The 19,824-nt window shown below is 40.6% G+C and overlaps 1 protein-coding gene across 8 annotated transcripts in view; it reads left to right on the forward strand.

Moving 5' to 3' along the window:
- The window catches only part of SSBP2 (single stranded DNA binding protein 2), a 146,129-nt gene that overhangs the window by 32,076 nt on the left and 94,229 nt on the right, over positions 1-19,824 (forward strand). For all 8 annotated transcript variants that reach the window (XM_063129655.1, XM_063129659.1, XM_063129660.1 and 5 more), the window contains exons 2-4: positions 12,464-12,536; positions 16,419-16,480; positions 18,834-18,918. In XM_063129655.1, the coding sequence (XP_062985725.1) occupies positions 12,464-12,536; positions 16,419-16,480; positions 18,834-18,918 (220 nt within the window). The remainder of the gene's footprint in view (positions 1-12,463; positions 12,537-16,418; positions 16,481-18,833; positions 18,919-19,824) is intronic.

Below are 19,824 nucleotides of genomic sequence, written 5' to 3' on the forward strand. Positions count from 1 at the left end.
AGAAGGCAAAGCCAGCCAATTAAATCACCCCAAATAAAATTCTTCAATTAATACATACTCCATAGCTAGATAATCCCAAACCAGTATTTTCTCTTCAAATACAAGTAATTTGCAATGGCTGTGAACAGGTACAATCCCCTCCAAGTATGCTCTCTCTCTCTCTCTCTCTCTCTCTCTCTCTCTCTCTCTCTCTCTCTCTCTCTCTCTCTCTCTCACACACACACACACACACACACACACACACACACACCTCCAACTAAAAATGGCAACTTTTATACCAAAACAGAGTTTCAATAATTTGACAAAGCACTAATCTAAAACCAAGCCAAGGGCAAATTGGGGAGTTCTTCCAATATCCCAGTTCTCACCCAGATCCTGTTCCATAATGTAGTCAATTTCACTTGAATTAATTGTTCCCATTCATCAGTCATCATTGCCACATAACTTAAATTCAAAATAAAATAAAATGGTGCATGATTCTATGGGTGGCGGAGGTTTCAAAATGCTCCATAAGTGGTGGGAGAAGTTGTTAGGGCTGTCGAGTTGGGTAGAAGAGGTAGGGGAAAGTGGGCAGGAAGTTTATTAGGAATGAAAATAAATGGGCTGGAAGGAAGGAAGAGGAAGGGGAATAATTTAGGAAGGACTGGGCAGTGTGGAGGACACAGAAGAAGCCTGGAAAGACAAAGGTGAAGAGAAGGCAGGGAAGTGTCCTGCCCTTTCTCTGCTCTTCAGTTTCTGAGGTTGTGTCTACATGGTTGGGACATGACTTTTCACTCACTCTGCAGAATTTATGCATATTGAGGAAGATATAAGCAGAGCAGGATAGGAAGTTTCCCACTTAGCATCACCTCTCTATCCATGACAATGCAGGACAAGTAGAGGCACAAAGATCAAGAGAAGCCAACCAAGCACATGCAGAACACACAAGACCAGGTTGTTACACACATTTGGGGTACCTTGAGAAGAACCTTCTGCCCAGATCATTGAAGATTTAGGACGACAAGGGAATATTTGGAAAGAATATTTGGAAAGAAGGAGAACATTGTATTTGCTGTGTGCTCAGCTGTTGCTTGTGCTGGATATCATATTGAGGACTAATGAGACACACTCAGCTTTTCTATGTTATGTGCATTGTCCTTGTAGACATGTTGTGGTCATCTTTAGCCCTGCACCTTTCCCTCTCTTTCGGACTGGCTCACACAATTTATGTAAAAGTCATAATTGAAATAGCAATATTTACTTGTCTTTGAGTTTCTTGTACTCTCCTGCTTAGGTGGGCTTCCCAGTGTGTAGTCCTTGAATGGTCCTGTACTCTATTAATACTTTCCTGGTGGAGTGAAGGATCTTTTTTAAAAAAAATAGGTTCTAGGTATCCTAGTATATCAGATTCTTCTCAGTATCATTTTCTAAATTCTCTTGTAATAATAATCTCATATCACGTTAATCAATAATGGCTTAATAAGCTATGCACAGTAGCTTATTTTGGAAATAGTCTACAATCCTCCACCACAGAACTGGGCTAATAAGATACTGTGCGTAGTTTGTTAAGCTACTGTGACTAATCTGCTCCCCCACTCCACTGTTAACCCAAATTGTCTTTAAGTAATCTTAAAAAAATCTTATATCCAGGTTCGTCATATCTTTAACTGACTAATTTATTAGTTTTTCTGTGCCACTGTTCAGTTCCCTCATACATCAGTGCTTTCTCATGCATTTCTGTAACTGAGCTCAGGTGTGAACTCAGTCAGCTGTGTGCATAGTTGTGTAATGTTGAGATGTCTGTTTATGGAACAAGAATCTTCATGCCAATTCTGGAAGCTAAAATTGTGATGTTGCCAGAGACCAATTGTGTTTTGTTCTTCATTCCTCTTGATGCTAGAGGTGTGCAGCGACAACTTTTGACTCAGACACTGATTTGGCACTTTAGAAAATGGCCTGATTCTGCTAGGACCAATTCAGAGGCCATCCACTTTGATTTGGGTATCAAAACTGAGTCAAGGTTCAGGAATATGAAACTTTGTGCCTCCCATTGACTACCATGGCAAATTAACAAATGGCCATAGTTTTTTTTTCTGTTTGTCAGAATTGGATGAAAGAGGCTGTGTACAGCTCACCACAATAGCAAAAGCAGGAACCTAGGCAGCCAGAACTGGGTAGTATGGGGGGAAAGGGTTGTTAAGGTTCTGTGGCAGAACCCAGGTTCCATGGCTTGAATGATTTCAACAAGGGAGCAAGCAAAAGCCAACAGAAGCAGCTAGGCTTGTCCTGCCCCAGAAGCAGATGGTACCGAACCACTGGGAGGCCAGAAAGCAATGGAGTTTGCCATGAACCAGAAGGTTATGATGCTGGGATTTTGAAAGTGCTGGGAGGGGAAGGTCTGAAAGCCAGTGGGATCACTGGGAATCATATGGACACTAAGGACTTGGAGTTCTTTTAGTGGGCAGAATCCAATAGTGTCATTTCACTAATGCAAATGATGTTGTGCTAGCAGAAACTAGGTTTTGAACTATGCACAAGAGGAGAATCCAAATAAACTTCATTTTGTGCAGTTGCACATCCTATTGTGCAAGTGGTTGTACATTATACTCAGTCAACCAGTTGCACAAGCATAATGCACAATCACTTCCATGGTGGAGATACTTGGTGGAGCTCCATTACTGTTGTTTGAGTTTGTGGAATGATACCATTGGATACTGCCCATAGTTTGAACATATGAGTGTTGAAAGAATACTTAACACTTCAGAAGTCCTTTGTCAAAATCAAATCAATCCAGGACTTCTCTGAAATAGCAGTGCTTAAGGGTGGCCTGCCTGCCTGCCACACTTACTACTAATGCAACACCTTGGAGGCATGCAATTCATGCCAATCCCCTGATCACTGTGGCTAATCTAATCGTGGAACACCGAATCTAGTGTGGCTGATAGAATCATATTGCTAAATTTTGACCTGAGTACATGACTGTGAATTTCTGACTTTATAGCATGGGCCACTTGCTTTGGCCTCTTCACCATTCCAGCTGAAGATGCACTCCCTCCATGCTTATCTGTATACAGGATGCCAGGCTAAATTTCTTAAATCAATAGCACCTCACATCAAATATTGGGGTGAGGCATTTGTGCCAAGCAGCCTGCCAACATGCCTTGGGATCCACCAGCTAAGATCAGTTATAAAATGGCAATGTGATTTTAGGGGGCAGAGCTCCATAGGATGGGGCAGAGCCTATAGAAATCTTTGTTCATCAAAGTACAGCTATTGCTTACAAGTTCCTTGCTACAAAGCAAATATCAATATTTATTTATTTCATTTATATACCACCCCATAGCCGAAGCTCTCTGGCCATCACAGATCAGCCTAATACAACTGTGTCATGAGTATAAAACATAAATTTTAAAGTCTAGACAGAACAGATAACTTCAGCAGTTGAGCCCAGCTACAGACTGTGTGGGATAAAAGCATGTAGCATATTACTAAATAATTAAGCATGAGTAAGTGAATTAATCATTTGCAGTCTAGAAAACATTCACCCATTTTGCAAATAGGAACATAGGCTTAATCCAGGTCTCCCCAGCTAAGAACATAAGAACAGCCTTTGGATCAGACCAAAGGCCTATCTTGTTCAATATCTTCTTCCTACATTGGCCAACCAGATCCCCATGGGAAACCCAGAAGCAGGAGAAGAGCACAGCAGCACCCTCTTGCTCGCATTCCCCAGCAACTGGAATTGAGAAGCATCCTCCCTCTGATACTGGAGGTAATATACAGCCATCAAGACTACTAGTCTAGCCAAGTACTCTAATTATGGCATCTCTTTCTTTCTAGTGTGTATGTAGGTATAAAATCTCTTACCTGTTTTCTCAAAGAAGTAATACTGAAACAGAGAATTCGCTCAAGTGAGCTGTAAATCCATGGTAGAATGTACAGTCCGCCAACAAAAGCCTCTGGCCTGGTTCACACAGTCACGGAGTTGTTAACCAGCCTTTGCATGCTGGTTGTGTGCTGGCTAATTTGCATACCATAGCCAGGTGCAGCTTCTTGTGTCATCTGAACCTGATGAGGGTGGCTTGTTGAAGAGGTTAACAAAGAAAGTGAGGCAGTTGGCTACCAGGAGGAGGGCCTTCTCTGCTGTGGCACCCAGGCTGTGGAATGAGCTCCCTAAGGAGGTTCGCTTGGCACCTACATTCTATGCTTTTAGACGCCAGGTGAAGACCTTTTTATTCTCCCAGCATTTTAACAGTCTATAAATAAATTTTAACTCGATGTTTTAAATTTGTAATTTTGCAACTCTGCTGTTTTTATCTGGTTGAGCTTTTATATTGTATTTTATATTATGGTTTTATACTGTTGTTTTATACTTTGAATGGTTTTAATTTTTGTGGACTGCCCAGAGAGCTTCGGCTATTGGGCGGTATAGAAATGTAATAAATAAATAAATGAACCCATAGCCTGTTGTAGTGTTGTGAGATGGTTTGTTAACCACCCCAACAATCCATCCTCAGCAGTTTCAGAAGACACAAGAAAATGTGGTGGGGCTTGAATTGCCAATCTGATGCCCATTGGCACAGCAAACCTCCATGGTTAATTAACCATGGTGTGCTGCAGTAATCATGCAATTGGGGTCTCTGTTTCACTGGAAAATTGGGACTCTCTTTCATGTCTTCTTAAGCATAAATAGTGCAGGTTTGGCAGATCATCACCATAATAATGGAGCCACTGATACTCATTCTACTTAATCCCACTGCTGTAAGAGGCCGCTCAGGCTACCACTGCTCGTCCAACTGAGATTTGCACACTGTTCCTGATATGTCCAAATAATCTTGTCCTTTCTTTCACATGGCTATTTGTCCCCCTGCCAGGCATCCTGTACAGCAGCTGAGCAATCAAGTGGGCAAAAGGCAGCATGCTTTACTTCCATGCTCACAAAATCTCACCTCTCCTAGCTAACACCCTTCAGCTATCATCTTATATGCAGCCCATTACAGGATGTGTGATCATGAGCAGGGTGGAGGGCAGATGGGGGGAACTACTGGTCCCTGAGGGCTAACATGGCCAGCTGGAAAGCCCAGATATCACTCCCTGCCTTCCTCTCCTTCACACTACATAAAATAGCATAGTGGGAGTGGGTGGAAGAGAAGAACAAATATTCAAGAGGTTGAAGGGCTCTCCTGCCACCTAAACACTCCTTTAGCTCCCATCCAAGTATTTTTTTAATATGTTGAGGACGAGGGAATGTATATGGAAAAGAACATTACCCTCTCCTGTTCTTTCCCCTCACCTTGTTAATCCATTTCCTAAGCTGATGAGATAAAGTGTGTGTGTGGGGGGGGGGGAGTAGCAATATCCATGCTCATCTTCATGCATTCTTCTCCCATCCCTCCCTTCAGTTTCTCTGGTTCGTTTCAGGGAGATAGTTGGCAACTGGAGGACTGCCAGTTGCTGAGCCCCTTGTGAACATATGCCGTAGTTACTGAGACAAAAGACTACTCTTTAACGTGAAAGGCATAGTTGTTAAAAGACAAAAAGTCCCCTGAAGTGGAAAAATCCCTTGTAACATTGTTCAAGAAAGACTGTCTGCTCTGCTACTTTTAAGTAGTTCACACTGTAAAACTAAATATACTGCTTCCAGTCCAAGTAATATTGTTTGATAGCACTAGGACTGGAAATGTTAAGGAGCAGCGTGCCCATCATGTTTGCTTGGTAACTTAGAACATTGGGTGGGGCAACTTCTGTGTTACAGCCAGTAGTCAGTACCAGTGCTGGATAAATGTAGGTCATCTTCCTGCCAGTCTCTAGAGACTTGCCCCAGGACCTAGCAGTCTTTATTTATTTATTTTCACATTGCATACATTCTCTGCTTTCTTGTTCACCCCTCCTAATGTTGTGAAGGCATAGCCAGATATAGTACCCTAGCCTGAAATGCTTAGGTGGGAGTTGAGGAGTAGAAGAGGGAAGAAGATGGGGCAAGGCAGAGAAGCATATGAGCAAGAGCAGAGAGGGCTACTTTCATCTCGCTTGGTCGCCCCTCTAATCTCGTGACCCAGTCTGCAAAACAGGCAACTGATATGCCTAATTTTTCTACTTCTACTTTACGGGTTATCCTAGAAATTAATCTGGAGAAAGAGAGAGCTATAAACAAGGATTTAGCCTATTCAAAAGGTATTTACCCAGATTATGATTTATTTATTGACAACAAAATAATAATTGAGTAATACTAATCATATTATTTCAACATTATTATTTGATTGCTGCAAAGCACTGCCTAGAGCTGGGACAAGAGCGTCAAAAGGGACAGAATGACAGCTTAAAGATCTTTAATAGTCAGTGGGCAAGTAACCGATCACATCTTTTTGTTACAGAAATTGCAGGTAAATGGCCCAGAATGGCTAAAACAAATACAAACTTGGAGGCGAAAGACTTTTTGGCCAAGGTGACTCATCCCCACCATCCAGGGAGAAGGGAAAATTGGGGTGGGGGTGTTAGTGTGAAAAGGAGGAAAAGAAAAACTGTATTTTGAGTCAGGATGAGAGTGAGTTAAAGGTTGGAAAGCATTATGAGGTGCTGGATGCTTTCGGAGGCGGGACGTGGGGCAGTGGATTTGCTGCTTGTAGGAGTGCTTACATGTGTGGTCAACTTTTATAGTTATAAATATTATTATTATTATTATTATTATTATTATTATTATTATTATTTATTTATATAGCACCATCAATGTACATGGTGCTGTACAGAGTAAAACAGTAAATAGCAAGACCCTGCCGCATAGGCTTACAATCTATTACAAATGACATAAGACTCCAGTGATCTCTCCTTCCAAAGGAAACCAAACTGCTTCTGCCTTGGAACATCTCACTGCTCAGGAAAGTAGGGAAAGTGTAGGAAAATGAAAAAATTGGCAGTGGTAATCTTGACTCTGGATCCACATGTTGATTAGCTTTAGAAGATGATAATACATATTAATTTAATAGCAGATAATTAGTTAATTTGTTTAATACTTCCAAGAATTTGTCAATTTGTTTTTATATGTGAACTGCCCAGGAAGCTTTAGCAATTGGGCGGTATAAAAATGCAATAAATAAATAAATAAATAAAATTTGTATTGTGAAATAAGCAAGGACAGCTAACACATTTTCAGAAACACAAAATCAACCCCCCTTCCACATTTCATATGTAATTGTCACCATTTCAAATGGATTAATAATATAGTAATAACTATTGTGTCAAAAGTAAATGACAATTAGGCCAAAATGACACACTTCTAAACTTTTTTTCAATTATTGCAGTGCAGGTAACACTTGTTTGGCATACATTACTGCTTCTTCTGGAAAAGACTTCCAATATTTTACTCTTATTTTCATCACGGTCATGAGGACTACCTGAAAGTGCACGATAATCCTTGAGTCCATAGCTGAAGATTAATGTAGACAAACTGCCAGTTACACATGTCTGGATGCTGACAGATGCACACTGATATGAACATTCTCCAAAGAAGGCAGACTGCATTTCTCAGAACATTGGGGTTCCTTTTCTAGAAAAATAGAGCATCTTCAGTATTTCTTTCCCCCTTATTTGATGTTGCTGTTTTCTGTTCAATTTAATTTACTGCACTATTGGCTAAAGTGCATTATTTTGTGTTGGTATTTGAAGCACTTTGATGTCTTCCAATGTTGGCTTGAGCACAGTAGCAATATGCTTCATCAGAATTAGTTTTCAGTCTGGATTAATCAGTATCCTGTGTCCTCTTTCTGCATTCACAGGCTTCAGTGTGCATGTTGTCCTTTATGGCTTTCAGTTAATAGTGCTTACTGAATATTGCCTGTTGAAAATTTCTTATACCATAAATTGGTCTTTGAAATAATTTTATGTTATAGTATTTTAGGTAAATAACAGACCTTATACATCCTGCATGAAAATGTGTCTCAGTGATCTGTGAGAACAAAATAAAAGCTGAAGTAGGCAAGAAGAAACACACAAACGTAGCAAGATTCCAGTAGTTGTATAGCCAGAAAAACTAGTTTTGTTCTTTGAAGGATTACATCAAGCAACTCCTCTCTTGCTACTAGAAAGAAAGTCTGTTGTTTTCATTAAAGAAATTGACTGGAAAACATGGAAAGGTAGAATGGCTGAAAGAACTCCCCAATCGCATTTGATTTAAGAAGATGTTAGTTTGTAGAAAGAACATGTTACAGAAAATGCTTAATCTGGATATGTCATGATAGTTGTTTTGAAGTACTTTACTATGAACTGGTGAACTTGTTACAAAATTTCATAGGATAAGAGGCTGTATTTCATTCATATTTGATGCTTTGGAAGTCTGTACTTTAATTAGGTTAATCTAGATTTTTTTAAAATCTCACCTTTCTAGTCCTAGACACTATAAAAAATTAATTTGTGTATATTCAAAACTTCGTTTTCCTGAATTTGTAAGTTTTCTAGTTCTTTTTCCATTGCTTAAGCATTGACTTGTATATGGGACTGTGTAGTCCATAGCATGGAGCCTTTTAGAACTTTTTGACCAGAAAGGAGGCTTAACTTTTCTCCTTAACTTTTCTTTAGCCAGAAATCTTGCCTCCTCTCCTGCAGGCATCTATTCACCAGATTCCTCTGACAGCTACAAAGGTCAGCAGGAAGAAAACTTCTAGCATTTCTCCTCTTGGATCCTTCCTTATAGGATTTTTATATATCTATCTTACTTCACTACTTATCCCTCTTTGACTTCATACTATGCATCAGAGAAAGAACCCTTGTTTTACTTTACTTTGTGGAAGTGTATGTTCAAAAATGCCAGAACCATTTCAGTATTATCTTGGAAGTACCCCTTGTCCCAAATTACTCTCCCTGTGGGTGTGGTCTTGAATGCTCTTTTAGCCCTATTATATGTTTTACCTTCTGCGTCTTGCACTCAGAGTACAGTTCACAGCAACTTCATTGAATGACAAGTTAGACTCAAGTCATCATGTTAAGGGGAAGAGCAGATTCCTTTGATACTTGCTAAGAGAATAAGGATAAGTATCGTACTGCTTAGGAAAGATATTCACAACTGCATTAGACCTGATTCCCTTTTGTATCATACCATGAAAAGGCATGGAATAAAATGGCTATGTAGAATGAGGTGATCTGTGTCATGTCTCTTAGGATCAGGGCTCTTTTTCCCTAAGAATGTTCTGATGGAAAATAGTATACAATTTCTAGTAATTTGATGATTTCTCTTGCACTTCTCTGTATGCGGGTTATTGAAGCATGTTGAAACACGAAGTGGCTTTCTAGTCTCAATCCCTTGATGCACACTCCCTTTTTATGACTTTGATCAATTGACCTTTCATTGTTTAGCCTGTAAATGTTTGTGGAGCCTATATAGATAGTTTTTCAATATTTAATGTTGCTGTATTCATAGCAACCTCAAGATAGGATTACTGCAACATGCTCTATGTGGGGCTGCCCTTGAAGCTGCTCCAGAAGCTGGAGCTAGTGCAGAATGCTGCAGCTCAGCTGTTGTCTGGAGCTGCCCCTTTCCAGCATGTAACTCCTCTGCTGAGGGAACTGCACTGGCTGCCTATTCGCTACCGGGCCAGGTTTAAGGTTCTTGTACTTGTATACAAAGCCCTAAACAACTTGGGACCAGGATTCCTGAGAGAGCGCCTTCTCCCTTACCAACCTGTCAGGTCACTGAGGTCATCCGAGGGCTTGCTCCTGGTGGTTCCACCTAGATCCATCCTCCGACTGGAATCCACCAGGGGAAGAGCCTTCAGCGTGGTGGCGCCCCTCCTGTGGAATTCCCTGCCTCTGGAGGTCAGGCAGGCGCCAACCTTGTACTCCTTTCGGCGCCTCCTGAAAACATCTTTATTCCAAGAAGCCTTTCCTTAATATGCAGCCTTGAATCTGTTTTTGCTTCTTTTAAATTTTGTTTTAACTGTTTTATTCTGTTTTTATTTTCATTTTATCTTGTACATCGCTCTGAAATTTTTCAATGGGGAGCGGTATATAAATATTCTAAATAAATAAATAAATAGTGGCTGAGTTCTAAATACCCAACTCCTACTCACCATAAAATTGTATTACACCATGCTGATTTGGAACTTCTTACCTATTTTTTTATAGACATTGAAGAGCCACACATAAGACTTGCCATGTCGTTTTCTCTCAGAGTCCATATGTTTCTTGGAGTGCAATCCTATAGAATGTGCCCTCGCTGCTCAGAAGCACCCAAACTTCCGAGGCCTCATAACCCGAGGCTTCTGAGATGCCTATGCCTTGCCGAGTTGCAGCTAACAGGACAGGAGGAGCAGCAGAGGTGATCTTTGCCTCCCAGTTGTCCAATCGCCTATATTTTTGCTAGATGGGCTTTTCAGCCCATCTAGCGAGGGCGCTTCACAGAGGGGAAAGAAGGAGGCTAGAGGAAGCTCAGGATAAATCCTGTTCTGGCCTCTCCAGTCCCCTCCCCACCCACTGGAATGCCCCCTTTCTCCCTTGCCAGGGTCAATTTTCCAACCTTGGAGAAGCAGCCGACATGGTTCTCTCCATATTGACTGGGAGTAGGGGGGGATCTCGGACACCTCCAAGGAGGACCTTGGAAGGGTTTTTTCCCACCATCCTGTGGTCCCTGAAAGCTTGCCCTGTGACCATAGAATTGCTCTCTGAACAGTTCCCTGACGAGCATATTCAACAGGTGTGGCATTACTTTGTCTCCAGACTGGGAAGTGCTTCACTTGTTGAATTATTCCTGTCATGCAGCTATTAAAGGAACATGAATCAGGCAAGGGAAAACAAGTATATTACACCTGTCCACATGCATGATCTATTTCTGTAGATAGATCAGACCTGCTATTGATATTGAGACAAAAGTATGTTCCCTGTGTTTAAAAGTATGTACAGATGATAATTTAAACAAAAAAAATTATTAAATTAGAAGGCTACATATCTAAAATGGTCATACTTAGACATAAATTCTTGAATGAAACCTATTCCAGAGTATTGTCATGTTAATACAAACAACATTCACAATTACCTGAGAGAGCGCCTTCTCCCTTACCAACCTGCCCGGTCACTGAGGTCATCCGAGGGCCTGCTCCTGGTGGTTCCACCTAGATCCATCCTCCGATTGGAATCCACCAGGGGAAGAGCCTTCAGCGTGGTGGCGCCCCTCCTGTGGAATTCCCTGCCTCTGGAGGTCAGGCAGGCGCCGACCTTGTACTCCTTTCGGCGCCTCCTGAAAACATCTTTATTCCAAGAAGCCTTTCTTTAACATGCAGCCTTGGATTTCTGATTTTTGCTTCTTTTTAAATTTTGTTTCAACTGTTTTATTCTGTTTTTATTTTCATTTTACCTTGTACACCGCTCCGAAATTTTTCAATGGGGAGCGGTATATAAATATTCTAAATAATAAATAATAATAATAATAATAATAATAATAATAGCCTTTATACTGGCATGATTTACATATAACAACAAACCATGTTGGTTTGTTGTTATATGTAAATAACATATGAGTGTGAGCTGGCATGAACCTTAGGGTCATGCACTGCCCCTCCTCTTCATGTGTGAGGGGATATTTTAAAGCTTTCATTTCTAGTTAGTTGTAAACCACAGTTTCCCGTTTTGTCAGAAACTGTAGCTTTGGAAAGTGTAGCTTGTACAAGCCACAAGTAGTTAACACACTATGATATCAAGCCATGATCTTGGTTTGATATCTTGGCTTAAGTAACTGTGGACTGTACAAGCTACACTTTCCCAAGTTCTGAGGAAACTGTAGTTTAGTACAAACTAGGAATAGTTTCACAGGTGACTGTTTGTGCTTGTAATAAAAAACCACAAGCCTCTGAATGAGATCTTTAATCCAACTAGCTTAGTACTGTCTCTTCGGACGGGTAGGGGATCCTGGATTTGAAGCAGAAATGAGTGTCTGAATCTACCATGTGAGGAAGCTCTGCTCACAATATATTTTGCCCTTCGTTGCTATCTCCCCTCCATTTTTTTTCCTGGTTACCATTATTTAACAACAGCACAGTTTTGGGTGGAATTAGTCTCATTACAACTAGTGAAAGGGTTGTTTTGTTCTGAATAATTCTGGATTGTACCTGTTACAAGCAGAAACATGGAGACTGGAAAAGTGCTAAGAATTTGGAAGATTTCTTGTTTGGGGACTTGGTTTAGCAGTATTCAGTACTGCTATAATTACAGATATGTTGTATTGTTTACTGTAAGCTTAGCTTGTGAGGATAAATATAGATTAATAGTAGCTGAACTGTTATCCAACTGGGCATGTGTCCAAGATAATAAAATATTGACAGAGTTTTTTGCATAATAACTTTTTTAGCTTTTCTGTGATTTTTGCCCACATATACAGTTGAAAATGTAGACAAAGAACTTACTCCTTTTAGAGCATTTCTTCCTCTGATTTAATGCATGCTATACACTTTGGAATGATTAGGTGATTAGAATTTTGTTTCAATACTTTTTTTTCTGTTTCCAGGTTAGCACTATATGTATATGAATATTTGCTCCATGTAGGAGCACAGAAATCTGCGCAGACGTTTTTGTCAGAGGTATGTTTCCTATCATTTTTATGTTACATAATTCCAGACAGCCAGTTTCAAACATGATGAAAAGGATATCAGCCAGTCTTGCAAACTATAATTTGGGGCCTTACCAGCCACCACTTGTTCCACTTGCTTTTAACTCAGTATACCCCTATTGCTGGTATGCACTCTTTCACTCTTCAGCAGTTTTTTCCTTTGGTAGAAGAGGGGGAAATCATACACATGCAGCATCCACAAAGTTGTTTTTCTTCAGCTGTGCACTGTTGTTGCTTGTCCGTGCTTCCTTCCTTGGTACTGAGCCCATGCCTGATTTCCTGGAGGCACATTTTACTTGCCACATGTGACTAGGTAATTGCTTTGATTGAAGGAGAACAAAAAAGAATAATTCAAGCACTGGCTCTGTTCAGACAACACGTTTCTCAACAGTGGTTTTAGAACTCCACAGTGGTGTCTTTACACCACCGTTGAGAAATGTGTTGTCTGGCAGGAAGACTCCATGCAACAGTGGAGTGCTTTTGGAAAACACTCTATGCAGAATATCCACACTATGCAGAGGAGAATTCCTGCACAACTGGTGTGTTGTGTGGCGGGCTCCATGGAATTTTCCCCATGTCTACAGAGTCGCCAGGCAAGAGTGGCAGAAATCCTGGTCACTCTTGCCCAACACGCCTCTATCGGCATGGGAAATAATCCCCTTCTGGGAAGCACTTCAGTAGGAGCTGATAGTCCTGTCCCTTGGTAGGGTGGAGCGATCAGGGTCCCCCTGCGTGTTCCCCAGGATATCCACATCCCTTTGCCCCTCTGCCCCATGATCCATGTGGAGATTGGCTCAAGGGGATGTAAAGAGCTTACCTGATGCTCTCAGGGGAGAGCCTGAGCTCCTTTCATCCCCTCATGCCGATCTCCACATTCTTCACAGGGCGGTGGGGGCAAAGACTCGAGATATCCTTTCTCCACTTGTGGATCTTGGAGCATGGCAGATGAATACGTTCTTCTCTCCATGTCCGTGAGAAGGGTGTCTACTTCTGCATCCCGAGATCCACAAAGGAAGGCAGGATTTTGTCCTGGCTTGACGATAAACGTCAAGCTGTGGGAGACAGTCTTCACACACACATACCCCCACACCCCGTGCCATGATCTATTTGGAGATTGGGTCAAGGAGATGGAAGGTAAGCACCCATCCCCTCGACCTGATCTCCACATAGATCGTGGCATGAGGAAAGGGGGGAAATATTCCCTGTGGCGTGACGTTTATTGTCAAGCCGGGAGAAACATCCTGCCTTTTTTTCAGCATGGCTACAGCAACATGCAGTGGGCGCCCTTACTGAGTCCGTTGTGCTGCAGATTGCTTTAGCCGCGCTGAAAGGAGGAAGGGGCGGATAGATCGCTTTTCCTCTGAGGAGAGATCCAGGCACCCTCCTTTCTCCCTACAGCAATGGCTGCGGTGGCGACAGTCGTGCTGTCATCACCGCAGTGGCACCTCACTGCAAAATGGATCCATTCACCGAGCCATCGCCTTCTTCCTTCGGTGGATGGATACATTCTCCAGGGATGCGTGGCGGTGGCGCTTTTTGCTAGGGTGACAGCCGCATGTGTCTTTTGCCTCTCTCCCCTGCTCTGCCCCTCCCCTCCCCACGAAATGGCAGCACCCCAATACGGTAAGCAGGAACCAGCACCGGCATTCAGTGGGGAGAGTGGAGGGGGAGAAGAGAAGACTACTCCATGCAGCAGGTGAACTCTATCCCACGGACAATTTTTACCATGACGCTTTAAAGTGACATCCTTCAAATCCACACTACACAGTCCGTGGGGTGGAGTTTCACCAAAGTGTTGTCCAAGCATGGCCATTGTGTCATCACAATAAAAACAAAACAAAATTAAAAAATCTGAGTTTTCTGTACTTACCTTGCTATGCCCTCTCTAACATAAGCCTTAAGTTTTGAAATGAATGGCTGTCAGCCAGACACCTTTTGTATATCTGCATCAATTCATGTAATCCATGGACAGCAACATGAGTTGGCATCAACATCCATTCAGTAGTTATGCACTTCTTTATTGCAGTAGTGCTGTGCATTTAATTCTTTGGGTATTTTTTCCTCTTGGCAGTCTTTTTTAAACAAACAAACATATTGACCTGTTTCGCACATAACATTAACCCGTGGTTTATTTAACTCGTAGATTGTTGAATTCCAGGTTGTCATGATGTGCAAACCTTGTCATGCCTACACACCATGATTAGTTAATAAACAGCTCAAAAAGAGAGCCCATGGTTTGTCGTTGGGGTGTGAACTCTGGGTTGTTTAAACTATTGTTTTTCATTACATCTAAACACAGAACCATGTTCATGAGTTGTTTGGCCAGGCTATAGAGGAAGCAGGCAGGAGTAGTAAAAAACACCCCACAGCCACTCTATATGCCAGTATTGCAGTATCACAAAGGTATTTGAGATACAGGGAGGGAGTGGATGAAGCAGGAGAGAAACAACAACCCAGGAATTGAGATAACAAACCACGGCTTCTGCCACACAAACCCTGGATAGAGCAACCAACTGAGGATTAACCATGGGTTAAATAAATGTTACGTCAAACCAGGTCACAGTCTGTTGTCATTAAGTTTCTTCTTATTTATTTATTTATTTATTTATTTATTTATTACACTTATATACCGCCCCCATAGCCAGGGCTCTCTGGGTGGTTTACAGAAATTCTAAAATTAAGATAAAATTAATACACAAAATTTAAAATTCTAAAACACAGAACATACACACATAAAGCATTAAAAACCATTAAAAACTAAACATGTGGGTGATTAAGATGTGCCGCCATATGCCTGGGCAAAGAGGAAAGTTCTTACTCCTAGAAGAATTGATACCATTAGCAGTTGGGGGTAGCAGAGCTTTTGTTGGTGACTGTCTTGGTACATTTCAGTAGACTCTCAGAAAAATAGTAGCTAGGGCTGTCAGCTGTTTATATTAATTGGTTAAACATCAGTGTTATAAAAACATAAACATGGTTAATGGTGGAGGCATAATATTTTTAAGGTGAAAGTTAGGCCATGTCTTGAATATTTTCTTTTTCAATAATGGGATAGAACACAGAATATTACATCTCACAGCCAAAATGGCTTCAGGAAATGAATAAGCCCCAAACTCACCAGTGCTATGAAAGAGATACCTTAGACAGGGCTGTTCCTACCATTGGACGAAGTGAGGGAGTCTCAGGCAGCTAGCATAAGAGTGTGCCCTAATTAACTGATTCTGAATGTAGAAGGTAGATAGAGATTTTTGAGAATCTTTCTTAATTCTAGAATTTAAAATTGTCCAACATAGTTGATCAGCAATAGGTACACAGCAGACAATACTAAATAGTACTTTGTACTGTGCGTAAGAAAGGCATATCTAGTTCATCTACAGTGACCAATCAGATGCCTATGGGAAACCCACAAGCAGGATATCAGTGCAATAGCATTATAACACTATAGTTAATTTATACAATCCACTGCCACAAGATGTGATATGATAGCCGCTAGCTTGGATTTTTTTAAAGGATAAATTTATGAAGAACAGGTCTGTAGCTACCATGGCTAAGTAGGGATGATTCCAAGTTTAGAGGCAATATATCTCTGAATATCTGACACTGAAAATAAACATGAGAGGACATCTGCCTTCCTGCCCTGCTACTCTTGGCAACAGACTACTGGATTAGATTAACCTTTTGATCTGATCCAGCAGAGCTCTGCTTATGTTCTTGTGATTAATGCAAGTAGTAGCAGCCACAAGAAATGTTTAAAGAACTAATGGATACTATGGTTGGCTTTGGGGGAATTAAGAAAAGTTAATATATTTTGTCTAAATAAAAAATGTTTAATCACTATTTATGCTGGTTTTAGATAAGATGGGAAAAAAACATCACATTGGGCGAACCCCCAGGATTCTTACACTCTTGGTGGTGGTGAGTATTTAATCTTTACAAAGATCATGTTGTGTTTTGTTGTGTTTTTATTAAACTGATAAGTCAGTACTTTAGGGATCATAGGAGTTGCAGGCCAAAACATCTGGAGGGCCACCAGTTGCTCACTCCTGCTGTACGTTATTTGGATTTTTTTTCCCCTCAAAAGTAACTGGACTCTGTTGCTAATGTCTTTTTTTTTAATGGGGTTAAATCTGACATTGTGAGAGCAGATATCTCCTTGCTATCTTCACCCCAGTCAAATCTTCTCTGAAGGGTCCCCCAATCCTTCAGAGCAGTGGTGGGATGGCTAGATGGGGAAAATCTGTTTTGCCAGCAGCTTCCATCCCACTGGCTGGCAATAAGCACTGGATACAAACAGTGGTGTCTTTCTCTCAGGGTTTTTGCCCATAGAGCTAGAAATATATACTGAAAAAGGCAACTAGTTTTTTTACTATGGGTTCTGCAGGAAAGCCCTACCAACGTATTCTCAGGTTCTATATACTTCTGTTTCATATTAAACAAAAAGCAACCAAATACCCAACTTCAGCAATTTTGGTCATAGGTGTGCCAGCATGCAAGGGCTTAAGCATGTATAGGAGCATCACATTAACTTCAGCAGAGAGGAGATAGGGGTTATGCGCACAGTCTCTCTCTTGGGCAGCTACCGTTGAGATGAATAAGGAAGCGATATGCAGGAATACAGAGTATGTAATGGAGAACCTCTAATCATACTTGTAGAATCCTGACTCTCATAACTTGAGGGCATGTCCAAATCCTAATGAAACTGGCCACTTACCAGGGACTAGATCTCAACACTGATGTTGATTTTCTAGTCTCTAGTCATCAATATCAGACCTATGATAATAAATATAATAATGATCAATTATGCCACATTAATACAACTTGATTTCAAAATCATGTTTCCAATTATTTATTTGTTTGGGTTTTTCCCCATAAGAGGGGCTTTAAAATCATTTCTATTCACTCTTTGAAATAGATTTTTAAAATCACGTAACCAATACAGAAGAAAACATTAAGATGAACACATATAATTGTATATGTTGGTTTACATAAACCTCTATTTGTTTTTTGTTTTGTTTTTAGAAACCCACTATAATAACTTCATCTGTTACATTAAAAAGTTATTTTTTTTTATTATTATTATTATTATTATTATTATTATTATTATTATTATTATTTGTATCCCTCCTTTTGCCCAATGCTGGGCCTCAAGGCGGCCTTACAAAGTTTAAAATATACATGGGGGGGGGGGGAGGGAAACAAAACCATAAACAATTAAAAAAATACACAACAAAAGGGCTGGATTATTCTCCAAAGGCCTGCTTGAACAAAAAAGTTTTAGCCTGCTTCCGAAAGCCCATCAAGGAGGGAGCCAGCCTAGCTTCCCCAGGAAGAGAGTTCCAGAGCACCGGAGCAGCCATCGAGAAGGCCCTCTCCCATGTTCCCACCAAGTGTGCCTGTGAAGAAGGTGGGACTAAAAGAAGGGTCTCTCCAGAAGATCTCAAAGCACAGGCAGGCTCATAAGGGAGAATACGTTCTTTCAAATAACCTGGACCCGAACCATATAGAGCTTTATAGGTCATAACCAGCACTTTGAATTGTGCCCGGAAACAGACTGGAAGCCAGTGGAGCTGTTTTAACAGGGGAGTTGTATGCTCCCTGTAACCAGCCCCGGTCAACAATCTGGCTGCAGCTCTTTGAACCAGCCGGAGTTTATGAAATTTATGATTTTTATCTACTCCACTCCAATAGCAGTCCCTTCTCCCTTTGTGTCCCTTATGTGAAACTTGGGCGGGGGAACAAACACTGTATCCTGGATTTTCAGGCTGTAAAATTGTTCATGAGCTTTCTAAAACGTTTCAAGCACTTTCTGATGCTGTTTTTAGCATGCATTGCCTATCTAAACTGTATTAAACAGCTCTAGTTTGGATATTTGCTTTTTCCATAGCCCCTTTTAAAAAAGAAAGTATGAGATTTCATTTGTATTTAGATTTGTATCAGTTGCAACAGTTTTTGAATCTTTTCTTTGTATTTAAATCATAATACATAAAACTTGGATATTCTTTATATAGCATAAATGAGACAGATAGGTAGTCTTTAGTCTTTGCAATAGTAAGTTTAGTTTCATTGCTCTTACATTTGCACAACTCCAACAATTTATAATGCAAAAGTGCTTACACTGCACAAAATATAGTTTGAAAGAATTAAGAAAGATGGTAATTAGTGCTGTGATTACCATAAGAAGTTATAGTTTGTGCATTTGTTTGGGATCATACGCCTGAAGTAAATGTAAAATAAAAGTTATGATGTCTTCTTCTTTTTTCATTTTTAGTGTGTTTTGGGATCTCTACTGTGCAGCTCCAGAAAGACGTGAAACATGTGAACATTCAAGTGAAGCTAAAGCCTTTCATGACTATGTAAGTTTTATGCTTATTGACTACATTTTGTCTGTTGGCTTTGTTCACAGGTAGTACTTGCTATGCACTTGGTACTTTTCCAGTGTTCAGAAAAGGTTCCTACTGCCAAGTTCTTACATTCCTGTGATAAATAGTGGAGAGGAAGCTAACATTAACCTTGTATGCAGTGAAACAGTTTGTTTTATGTAGGTTAGCAAGGGTTCATCCTTAAGAGACTTCAAGGTAACAGCCCTGTGGATAAGGTCAAAGAGGTCATATCTTCCGAAAATTGAATATGTGTGGCATTAGTAAAGATGAGTGGGAAGGAGGATGTGTAGGTAAGAGAGGATATATAGGGAAGGGCAGACTTATCTAAGGCTGTAAATCATTATCTAGCACTGATGTTGACTAAGGTAACTAATCGGAAACAATGGTTTGAGATGATCAAGCCAAAGGCAATAAAGAAAAAAAAAGTCTCTGTAAATGTATTAGTCTACTTATGTAAGTATTTAGAAATGGATTGGGTGCAGCTAGCCAGGAACTGGAACGCAAACTGTTTTGAAGTAAGTAGAAGCTGGGAAAAGCCACTCTTGCACAACTTCCTTTAGTTAACAGGACTTCAGTATAAGAAATTCCCAATGAATAATGTTGCTTCCTGGCTTTAGTATAAGGCTGTTGGGAGATGGCTTTTTGTCAAGCTTGGTGGTGACCCAGAATATGTTGTTTTAAAAAAATAATCTTTGGTGTGCATGATTGATAGGTAGGGTTGCAGCCAAGTATGCTTGCAGTTGTATTTCTCCTTAAAAATTGCACTATTATAAAGTGGTTTCAACAGTGACACTTGTTAAAAAATCTAAATACTGATTCCATGTTTGTTTGCGCATTCACAGTTGGAGGATTTGTTCAGTAAAAGGTTTAGTTAAAGGT

This window comes from Elgaria multicarinata, chromosome 6, assembly GCF_023053635.1.
Source record: "Elgaria multicarinata webbii isolate HBS135686 ecotype San Diego chromosome 6, rElgMul1.1.pri, whole genome shotgun sequence".
Classification (NCBI taxonomy): Eukaryota; Metazoa; Chordata; class Lepidosauria; order Squamata; family Anguidae; genus Elgaria; species Elgaria multicarinata.